General features: G+C 37.1%; 1 protein-coding gene and 1 non-coding gene across 6 annotated transcripts in view; one reads left to right on the top strand and one right to left on the bottom strand.

Annotated features, from left to right (window-relative positions):
- LOC145660684 (RNA-binding protein 25-like) overlaps nt 1-12,241 on the top strand; it is a 117,637-nt gene that overhangs the window by 26,528 nt on the left and 78,868 nt on the right. For all 5 annotated transcript variants that reach the window (XM_081726024.1, XM_081726027.1, XM_081726029.1 and 2 more), the window contains 2 exons: nt 5,585-5,628; nt 8,208-8,457. In XM_081726024.1, coding sequence (XP_081582150.1) covers nt 5,585-5,628; nt 8,208-8,457 — 294 coding nt within the window. The remainder of the gene's footprint in view (nt 1-5,584; nt 5,629-8,207; nt 8,458-12,241) is intronic.
- TRNAR-UCG (transfer RNA arginine (anticodon UCG)) lies at nt 9,528-9,601 on the bottom strand. The gene has a single exon. It is a non-coding gene; the product is annotated as a tRNA-Arg (tRNA).

Raw genomic sequence — 12,241 nt, forward strand, 5'->3', positions numbered from 1 at the left:
TTCATCAAATGGATTGATTGATTTTGCTTTACGTCTTTACGCAATATGAAGTTATGAAGAATGAGTCCTGCTCTTTTTGAATTCTGAATTACACCAAGAGTTAAATTTAGGTGTAGTTTGGGGGACAATTTTCCTACTTCTTTGTTTGTTTTTTCGTCTCGAATAAAGCTATGGGTTCAGATTTCATCGAGTCAGATCTTTCCACAAATTCATCTGAATCGTCTTCACATAGTACAGGATTTCGTTTTGATATGCGTTTTCTTAACCTTGGGTCATTATCAAGGAACTTAGGAACCCAACGCTCAATTATTTTCATCCCAAAATTATCATGTACAGAACATCACCGGCCCCCTTTGCCTCGAAGCATAACGTGTGGGGAAATAAGAGGGGAGCTGTTGACATTCAATGTCCTTTTTTCACTTCCTCCACATTTTCCCATGTTACTACTTTCACTGCATTACCTTGGTATTTAACGCTTTATATTGCAGAAATTTGATTACTACTTTATGTTCTCTCTCTCTCTCTCTCTCTCTCTCTCTCTCTCTCTCTATCTATCTATCTATCTATCTATCTATCTATCTATTTTCGCTGTTTACACACACGCACATTTGCATTCTTCTTCATTTGTATTACCTGCAAAATACAATAGAATCATTAGAACAGGGCTCCACTTCTCATATTTAGAAAGAAGTGCTCTTGAAATGGTCCAGATTTTTTTTACTGATGACTATCTACGAAACAATCCCAGTATATGCTATCTTTAAGACTAGTTCTATGTAGCTCAATCTGAAACTCGAGGTCAAAAGGGATATGTCCTTTCTAGGCAGTATGCATATATTTTTTCCCTGAAAATAATATATGATGTGTTTGACAAACCAGTTTTGGAAAGTAAGATTACCTTGCACAGGTGAATGTAATGAATCTTGGAGTTACCACCATAGTGCCATCTGAGGCCCGTATGTCGAGACGTAGTTGCTCTTTTTGTCACAAGGCTGTCCATATTAAAAAGTAGGTCTTGCTTGATGTGGATTGGAGCTCTGTATGTCCTCTTACTTTTTTTCTCTCTCTAATTTGCACTCACAGTAGATTACAAACGATCTTGCTTTCAAGAAAAGTGAATCAAACTACACATTAAACAAAATGGTCAAGTAATATTCAGTTACGTTACTATAGAGATTTCATACATTGTTGAAGGTAACAATTTGTTTACTTAGACCTAAATGTTTTATTTTGATGAGAAAGAGTATATGCTTCATAATAGCGTACATATTCAACAGAAACAGAGACTGAATTTTGTAAAAGGAAATAATGGTGGAAATGAAAATTATTCCACTTACTAAATATTCATTCAAGTAAAAACGTTAAGATCACTTACACAGGAATTAAAATCCAGGATTCCTGTAGGTTATATATAGCACATTTCATCCGAGTGTCAGTACACTTCGTCCCCTTTTCTCTTAAGCTTCGACAGGTATCTACAAGTCTGGGTGAACCCCTGAGTCGCGTTGGCACGAGAAATAAATTTCACTGCAATAGAAGATCGAATTCGGGCCTTATCGACTACCTGGGCACTTTATATATATATATATATATATATATATATAGTTCATTGTCTCTTATTTCGATACATATTTTCAGTGACAGCGTCCTGTTACTCATAGCGTAATTAAACTTATTTATCTGTGTGTGTTCTTTTTCTTCTATAACCATATATAAGAAACATCTAATATACAATGTGAATCGCTGTAGAAAGTGCAAAATAAACTACCTAGACGAGCATATTAACAGAACGTAAAAAGATTTGTTTTCAAATTATATCCTCTCTTCTTGGTTACTATCATTGTAATGGTAAGATTTATCTCTGATTTTTAACTTCCTTTTTATTCTTGCTTTTTTCTCTATCTAGTGAATCATTGAAAGGAAACGCGTAGCGCTGTTGACTACACTTGCAGTCTTCCTTTGACCCCTCTTGGGTTCAACTTATGGGTAACGTGTCCAGCATCACATACATCTTCTCATAAGTGCCTGTCTGCTACAGCTGTTCAACCGTTTTTGTTTGGAAAAAGCGTTTCCTTCGCATTAGCACAAGGCTGTGGTTGTCCTCCCCATTTTCGAGACCGGAATACCACAGGCTACATCCCAATTCCCCTTATCAGTCTGAAAGCTGTTTTGAACGCATAGTCAACAGGCATTTACTTGGGTACTTGAAATTTAATTCCTTCCTGAACAAACTTTCAGTTGGCCTTTGGGTTTTCCGATCAACTGTTGATAGTCTTGTTCATATGCAGACAGATTTTGATACTTTTAACCACCACTTGTTTGATATCCTTTATTTATTTATTTGGAGGAGAAGATGGTGACAACGAAATTTTAAAGTAGCTTTATGACGAGTCTTCGGGACGATAATATGGCCTTTATCAAGGATTTTGTTCGTAAAAGTCATGTAGAATAGATGTGAATTCCGATGTTCCAGAGCGGTATTTGGAAAAGGGTTGGTATCCCTGAAGTAATTTGCTTTTTCAGCGACTGGCGATGGTGCTCTGTTGTGTCTTCTGTTTATATTAGTGGCGTTGACAATACTATCGCTGGTCAAGCTGTAGGATTTTCAATTTTCATTGAGAAATGGTATCAGATTAGGCGGCAAAGTATTTACTTTCTGGAGCTGAGCTTATATGTAGCTTATATAAGCGGCACGTGTCTTTTTTTCTTTCTTGATATGTACGCGCCTTTGGCGTGGGAGAGAAAGATTCGCTTCCCGACAGGAGCTCGTGTTTTGGATTCCATGTTAAGGCGTACGTTCAGCCTCATTGCTAAAAAGGACGCTAAACTCAACATGAAATCAAACCAAATCATAACCTTTTCTTGATACACGTCTGTTTTCTGGGTTTGATCTTTGATTGTTGTTTAACCATACATTAGCCACAATTATGCTCTTATGTGCGAGCTGTGAATTTGCTCAACATTTGGGATGCTCAGTTCGTGGTCAATTTACGGTTAGTGTAATTTAATCAGGTCGGATTATGGTTATGCTTCATACGTATCTGATAGAGCAACCAGAGCCCTTTCGTGGCTATGTAATTAGCTTATGCGTCTTTGGCGTGGGAGAACTACGTTTGATTTTTGGCACAGCTCATGTTTCGAATTCGACCTTAAGCGGTAAGTCCATGTGTGATATAGTCTCGATGCTGAAGGGAACTATCCAACTAACCGATGAAGTGAGTTGACAGGGTCAAATGTTTTATTTTGATGAGAAAGAGTATATGCTTCATAATAGCGTACATATTCAACAGAAACAGAGACTGAATTTTGTAAAAGGAAATAATGGTGGAAATGAAAATTATTCCACTTACTAAATATTCATTCAAGTAAAAACGTTAAGATCACTTACACAGGAATTAAAATCCAGGATTCCTGTAGGTTATATATAGCACATTTCATCCGAGTGTCAGTACACTTCGTCCCCTTTTCTCTTAAGCTTCGACAGGTATCTACAAGTCTGGGTGAACCCCTGAGTCGCGTTGGCACGAGAAATAAATTTCACTGCAATAGAAGATCGAATTCGGGCCTTATCGACTACCTGGGCACTTTATATATATATATATATATATATATATAGTTCATTGTCTCTTATTTCGATACATATTTTCAGTGACAGCGTCCTGTTACTCATAGCGTAATTAAACTTATTTATCTGTGTGTGTTCTTTTTCTTCTATAACCATATATAAGAAACATCTAATATACAATGTGAATCGCTGTAGAAAGTGCAAAATAAACTACCTAGACGAGCATATTAACAGAACGTAAAAAGATTTGTTTTCAAATTATATCCTCTCTTCTTGGTTACTATCATTGTAATGGTAAGATTTATCTCTGATTTTTAACTTCCTTTTTATTCTTGCTTTTTTCTCTATCTAGTGAATCATTGAAAGGAAACGCGTAGCGCTGTTGACTACACTTGCAGTCTTCCTTTGACCCCTCTTGGGTTCAACTTATGGGTAACGTGTCCAGCATCACATACATCTTCTCATAAGTGCCTGTCTGCTACAGCTGTTCAACCGTTTTTGTTTGGAAAAAGCGTTTCCTTCGCATTAGCACAAGGCTGTGGTTGTCCTCCCCATTTTCGAGACCGGAATACCACAGGCTACATCCCAATTCCCCTTATCAGTCTGAAAGCTGTTTTGAACGCATAGTCAACAGGCATTTACTTGGGTACTTGAAATTTAATTCCTTCCTGAACAAACTTTCAGTTGGCCTTTGGGTTTTCCGATCAACTGTTGATAGTCTTGTTCATATGCAGACAGATTTTGATACTTTTAACCACCACTTGTTTGATATCCTTTATTTATTTATTTGGAGGAGAAGATGGTGACAACGAAATTTTAAAGTAGCTTTATGACGAGTCTTCGGGACGATAATATGGCCTTTATCAAGGATTTTGTTCGTAAAAGTCATGTAGAATAGATGTGAATTCCGATGTTCCAGAGCGGTATTTGGAAAAGGGTTGGTATCCCTGAAGTAATTTGCTTTTTCAGCGACTGGCGATGGTGCTCTGTTGTGTCTTCTGTTTATATTAGTGGCGTTGACAATACTATCGCTGGTCAAGCTGTAGGATTTTCAATTTTCATTGAGAAATGGTATCAGATTAGGCGGCAAAGTATTTACTTTCTGGAGCTGAGCTTATATGTAGCTTATATAAGCGGCACGTGTCTTTTTTTCTTTCTTGATATGTACGCGCCTTTGGCGTGGGAGAGAAAGATTCGCTTCCCGACAGGAGCTCGTGTTTTGGATTCCATGTTAAGGCGTACGTTCAGCCTCATTGCTAAAAAGGACGCTAAACTCAACATGAAATCAAACCAAATCATAACCTTTTCTTGATACACGTCTGTTTTCTGGGTTTGATCTTTGATTGTTGTTTAACCATACATTAGCCACAATTATGCTCTTATGTGCGAGCTGTGAATTTGCTCAACATTTGGGATGCTCAGTTCGTGGTCAATTTACGGTTAGTGTAATTTAATCAGGTCGGATTATGGTTATGCTTCATACGTATCTGATAGAGCAACCAGAGCCCTTTCGTGGCTATGTAATTAGCTTATGCGTCTTTGGCGTGGGAGAACTACGTTTGATTTTTGGCACAGCTCATGTTTCGAATTCGACCTTAAGCGGTAAGTCCATGTGTGATATAGTCTCGATGCTGAAGGGAACTATCCAACTAACCGATGAAGTGAGTTGACAGGGTCTGTCAGAATGCTTTGGCTAGCTTGGTATACTGTACGACGTCTTTGTTAAGCGAAACGCATGAATGAACTATCTTTAGCTTGTCGTAGGGAGTAACTTCGTTTTATTGTTATTATTTTATTTTATCAAGATAAATATCGCACAGGTGAAAAGTTATAGTATGTTGCTGTAGCATCCACTGTAACGTCTCAGTATATGGTAATACGCATTTCAGTAAATTGCTTGATAAGAGCTAATATAAATACTCAGAATTATAAGACAATTTGATTTAAAGTATCTGATATTCCTAATGGTAAATATAAATTTCTGAATATTTCTGATTAATTTTTGTTAATTTATTTCAGCTCCACCTCCTATTGTTCAGGCTGTGGGAATACCGATGCCTCCCGTAAGTACACTTCAATTACGATTCATACATTCTAAAATTATACTTAAGTGTGACGATGCGGAAATTTAGGATGGCTCAAAAGTAGATATAACGATACCTGCATTAATTTAACAGGAAATTGTAATTTATTTATTTAGCTTATTGCTTCGTAGGTAAGTATTGGGTTTGGTGCACTGTTAGTACCCTCCCGACTATTGGAACATTCCTGAAGCATCTCCAAAACAAAGTACAGTCAACATAAGTGCTCTTTACTACTTGTGAGATGAACTCAGTTTGTCTATTGTCTGGAGCTTCCTTTTATCCATAAGAGACTGACTCCTTTTTTGTGTGTGATTTCCTTAAAGTTTCTCACCAGAGAAGGGGGAATACATCCTTTCGTTCGTAATTGAGTAGTCTTTCAAACGGTACCTGTTTATCGATATTACGTACCTATCAGGAATAATAGAGAAATTCAGGGAAATTTCCGTATTGGAATTTCAAAAATTCGTATAAAAGCTTCATTGATTAGCATGAAATATACTCAGATTTCAGTACAATGTTATCATTCGCTCTGGAGATAAATTAATTGTGTGAGGCATTCAGATAATATTTTGTAAGGTTTTGGTTTCTGCAGGTAGTGAATGCATAAAATACTCGAAATGGATGTATTCGTGTTCCGTTGTACACATGAACACTAGTCGTAGCTAGTTCTCGCTGGTTGAGTGGCTAAAGCGCACGTTGATGTACGGTGTCCCGAATTAGATTCACAGTGGAAGTGTATAACGCATTACAGTTTTTCGGATTTCACCTTGAACTGGAGGTCTACGTCTCATATAGCCTCGGTGTTCATAAGGGACGCTAAACTTAAAATAATCAAACAAGTCGAAGGCTATTTTATTAGAAGTATCTTAATTTAGTATACAATGGGGGATTTGAAATACAAGTGCCATAATAAAAGAAACCCAACAGAACAATAAAGGTACTTTAAAGGACTTTTAACACGTTAAATCCGTCATCTAAGGCCAGAAACCCTTACGTACAATGCACTCCAGACAGCCTCCCTCCCCCTCCAGAATAAAAGAAATCCAGAAGTAGGTGACAAGATGGGCACCGCTAGACGAATTTACTTGATGTGATAATCTCCTGAGGATTTTCATGTATCTGGTATACACAATTCTACATCTAATTCCTAAATCCTATTATTATACTAACGTACGTACTTGGAAAGGAAATTAGCTGTAATTTTTGTTCTGCTGTAATTTCGCAATGAAGTGAATTGTTTTAGATATGTGTGCGCGGGATGAACTCATTATTTTGTTTAAAATTATTTTCAGGATGGTGTGCGAATTCAGGCTAGAAAGTAGAGCATCTCTTAACTAGAAATTATTTACTATATTGGTTACATTAATAAAGGTTGGCTTGTAACAGAGTTAAGGAAAGTTGTATGAAAACACCTTAAAAAAAATGTATAAACTACATACAAAGAGTGAAAAAAGTGATTGATTAGACCGGGACTCGAACTCTGGATCTCCGGCATACCGTGCTGATGCGTTGACCACTTACGCAACCCAGTCCGCTTCCCAGAACACCCAAACGCGCACTCACTCTTATAGTCGATGCTCTCCTTTCAGACCAACCACATGGCTTATATCGTAGTCTAGATGCTGTGCTTGGAGAATCCAGTGTCCATATTTTGAGAGCACTTTCTGACAGTTGATTTCATTTATTAATTAAAGTGAACTGGATGGCGTAGTAGTTAACGCATCGGCACGATATACCGGAGATCTCGGGTTCGAGTCTCAGTCCAGTCACACTTTTTTCACTCTTTGTATGTAAATGATTTCGCATCTGCAGAGAATTTGATGTATAAAAATAAGTTTAAATCGGTTGTTTTCTCCTTTCATTAATAAACATATGAATTATTTGAAAATTGTGGAAATTTATGAACAGAATTTGTAGATTATTAATGCAAGCCAAGTGTGCATACTACATAAGAGGACACAATTTGTAAATTGAGTTAAATACGTAATTGACTAGTGTTACTTTTTTTAAATATAAAATAATATACTATTAATATATTGTACCTTACAAAATGAATTCATGAGAAGTAAGTGAATTTGCAATGTGGATTTCTCCTTATACCCTGAAAATCTAGATTATATCGATTGTTCAAAAGTTATGGACGATTTTCGATTGATTTTTAAAAGAATTATAATATTCTTTGGCATTAAAACGAGCATTGATTGACAGTATAAACACTTTGTACTCTTGAGTCCTACAACGTATATGATGAGTAAAGCTGATTTTGTGCACTTAAAAATCGTGAAAGTATTTTTTTTTTTCTTTCTTTAATAGCTATTTACACTGTTAACCCTTTCCGCTGTTCTAGTGGCTGATACGTGTGCCTTTGGTGCACGTGGTCTTGGATCGATTCCCAGTGGGAGAGTACAAAAGAAATTCATTTCCAACTAAAAATTTCCGTCATTTTATTTATTGATAACAGAACTTGAGATTGACTGTTGTAAATGGTGTTTTTCCTCATATTATGTTCAGTGTATATTACATTATTTTTGAATAAATTGTAAATTATCTTTTCACAGATGATAGCCCCACCGTTACCACCTTTACCAGCCCCACCACCTCCTGTGCACCCGTACAGACCTCGCCAGAATAATGCAGCTATGTCACGACCTAACTCATTTACCAAAAGGGTTCAACAGGAACCTTCAGGACCGCCAGTAACAGTATTTGTTGGCAATATTACGGAAAGGGCGCCAGATGCAATGATAAGGCATGTGCTTGCTGCCTGTGGGCATATTGTAAGCTGGAAGAGGGTGCAAGGAGCCTCAGGTATGTAGAAGGTTCTTTGTTTGAAGGTATTTGTATTGTAATCATCCTGTTTCGTGTAGTCGTGCAGGAAAAACGAGAGGAAGATAAATATTTCACTATGTTCAATATTATAGTGTAGTTGCATTTTGACATTCTTTGATTCATTTACTTGGTACAATTTTTGTAGAACCTTTTAGTCTATTTTTTGTACGTTAAACAGTTAAGTACCTTAATTTGCCCGCTGTATAAAAATTCTTTATTTAATTGGCTCATATCACGTGTATCAGTGATTTCTACTTTACGACCGCTTGCAATTCGGTACGTGACGTTTGGGCGCGGACGTTTGGGCCCCGCCGTTTGGGCGCGAGTTAAAAAGTCATTATGTTAGGCGCTGAGTACTAAGTTCGAATCAAGATATCACAAGGTGTCTACTGTAGTGGAAGTCCTAATTAAATTTTGTAAATTTAAGTTTCAGCCAAAGTGTGCTTTTTATTTGATAACTTTTCAAGCTAAGGTAAGTAGACCAGACTAGATATGATTGCCTGCATTACGTTCATAGTGAGCCTATTCCATTAAAAAACGTAAAGCAGGCGTTCTACTGTAGTTATACAATAAGTGTAAATGTCAAATACATTTCTAGTGGCTAAATGACCAATATATGTACACTTAATTATTATTTTTCACTTTGAAATCGTTTTTCTTCCTTTCGCTACTTTCTTCAACGCAGATTAAATGCTTACAATGGGGAGAAAAAAGTGTGTTAAGTTTTGATTTTTATATTGGAATGTTAAAAAAAAGTGATACCCGAAATACGGCATACTCCAGTTCCTAAACTCAATATCTTAGACACCCTGTATTAACATCTTTCCCTCGACTCGATTAGGATTTAGGGTTTCTAGATTTCTGGGCTTTCGGCATCTAAGGCCATTTAGCCCGTCACGTTTGAGGGAGCACACTATCCGGGGAAAGGAAAGGAAAGAAGCGGCCTGGACCTATAAATTAGATACCACCTGGTGTGAATGAGGAAAACCCAGGAAAACTTCATTCAGGGTGGCTGGCCTGAAAGAGCATGTTATAATTTTTCGACAGAATGCCCCCACCGGGAATCGAACCCGGGACCGCTCGCACCGAAGGCGAGAGCGTTAGCGACTACGCTACGCGGGGCCACTTCCCTTAACTCGAGTGCGAGGAAATCTTTTATTGGTAGTTCTTTATTGGACTTAATGAAGAGAAGAGTTTGGCAAACGTAATACGAAAGAAAACAAATTTTAATATTTATAAGTATGTAATTATTAACTTTAAAAAATACGAAAAATAAATCAATATGTTTTAATTAACATTAAGAAAATTATAAACAGTTCGTCTTATTCCTTCATTTCCTAGCTTTTTTATATAGTTCAAAAATGAGATCATTAGATCAGAAGTACGAGAATCGTAAACAAGCGAAGAATCAATCCATTTGACGAGGTTAGGCAACAAATGCCACAAACGCATTAAACTATTTAATTTAGATGAATAAATAAGATAGAGATAGAAAATATACAGATAAATGAGGTGAGATAAAGATAGAAGTGTAGGAAATGTATATATCTTGATTCTAGCTTAATGTTCAGTGCCTAGCTTACTTTATATGTCGTAAATTGTGATTTTTACTATGTACCTCGCGCCCAATCGTCTGGCGCCTAAACGGCTTTGCGTCCAAACGTCCGGCGCCGAAACATCCGCGCCCAAATGGTGGCGCCCAAACGTCCTGTCCCGTTGCAATTTGCCCATCCAGATTCTCTGTACATCCGTGTATATTACTTTGGTTTCTCCGACTTTTTAAAAATTGCCAATCACAATATCCTCAATACGTCACAAGGAATCATTCTTCAGACTGAAAAACCCTTTGGAATTATATAAGCAGGATTCCCACTGGTCTGGAAAATGTGGAGAAGTCAAGAAATATCATGAAAAGCAGAAAAAATTTGGAAAAGTCAGTGATTTTAATTTTTCAGAACGTGCGAAAGTTTTAGAAGTTCCTGAACATTATCCTAGCGAGCAAATCCTCTAGCAAGGTACACTCATGTCCAAAATGATTGTCGCATGTCTATAAATATGTTGTAGGAATATAATTTGATAACGAATTCGTCTGGTATTTTTTATAATGTTAGTATGTGCATAATCGGCAAAGACATATATGTGGAAAATTTCATGTTAAAAGAGCAGTAAATAAGAACAATAAAACGAAAATAAAAGCTTTCTTGTATATTTAGCAGAATTTTGTTTCGCTCACTCTAATTTTCGTATTTATAATTCTTTTCCTATGAAATTTACCACAAATATATGTACATTTCCTGATTATACACATAGTACCAGTATTAACCCTTTGGGGATCCTATGGTACAATTTGTACCATATGCACTTTTCATGGTACATTGCGTTATTTCTCTTCTATTTGAGCTTTTTCGTCCGGGTTTTTTTTTTGTTTTCCAAGTCCAGAGGCCTTGTAGAAGACATTACGTATGGTTTCAGACCGTCCTGCGTCCAGACATAGGAGGTGATGACGTCATAAGTCAAAAATTTATTTTCTCATTTTCTAAGCCTATGTTTAATATTTTTTGGCGGGCTTATTTTTCTACGTAGAAGATTGAAATTTTGCACAAACATTCAGTTCACCGAGTAGTATTTACCAGATTTTTTGTTCTGATGTCAGTGCCAAAACAGGGGGGAACCAGAGGGGAAAAGGGGTAAAAATAGGGATTTTTTTACCCCCAAAATCCCGTTTCTCGTCATTTTCCCGCCTCACATACAAGATAGGACCACGTGAGTCATACCGTCTGAAAGGCCGTTCTATTCTGAAGAGAATGACGGTCGAATTATTATTCTAGGGTAATTAGGGACGTCTCAGGGATTTTTTGAAAAATTTACATCTATATAGGGAAATATGGGACATTGTCGGTATATATATTTTTTGGCGGGCTTATTTTTGAACGTAGAAGATTGAAATTTTGCACAAACATTCAGTCTACTGAGTACTATTTACCAGATTTTTTGTTCCGATGTCAGTGCTAAAACAGGGGGGGAACCAGAGGGGCAAAGGGGTAAAAATAGGGATTTTTACCCCAAAAATCCCGTTTTTCGTCATTTTCCCGCCAAAAAAAACATGATAGGACCACGTGAGTCATACCGTCTGAAAGGCCGTTCCATTCTGAAGAGAACGACGGTCGAATTATTATTCTAGGGTAATTAGGGCCGTCTCAGTGAATTTTTATCAAAATATACTTCTGTATAGGGTAAAAGTGGGGCAAAGTAGGGACATTTTCTCTGGCAGGCCTATTTTTTCACGTAGAAGATTGAAATTTTGCACAAACATTCAGTCCACCGAGTAGTATTTACCAGAAGTTTTTTTCCGATTTCTGCGTAAAAACAGGGGGGGTCCAGAGGGACAAAAGTTGAAAAAAGGGAGATTTTGCCCCCAAAAATCCCTTTTGTCAGGAATTTCCTGCCTTAGATACATGATGGAGACATATGAATGGTACCGCCTGAAAGACAGTTCTATTCTGAAGAGAATGATTGGCGGATTATAGTCCTAGGGTAATTGGGGATGTCTCAGAATTTTTTTCCCCTGAGATCATAGTGTTTTATGGTATTTTGGGGCACTGTGGGAATTTTTGATAAAAATTCTCCCGCCCTTACTATTCAAGATAGAAACTTGAAATTTGGCCCACACATTCAGTATACTAAGTACTATTTCTCAGATTTTTTTTAGATGGCTACGATCACACAGGGGGGGTCCAGGGGGGGCCAAAGTTCGAGAAAAAAA

The sequence above is a fragment of the Thermobia domestica genome, chromosome 9 (assembly GCF_964235325.1).
Source record: "Thermobia domestica chromosome 9, izTheDome1.hap1.1, whole genome shotgun sequence".
Classification (NCBI taxonomy): Eukaryota; Metazoa; Arthropoda; class Insecta; order Zygentoma; family Lepismatidae; genus Thermobia; species Thermobia domestica.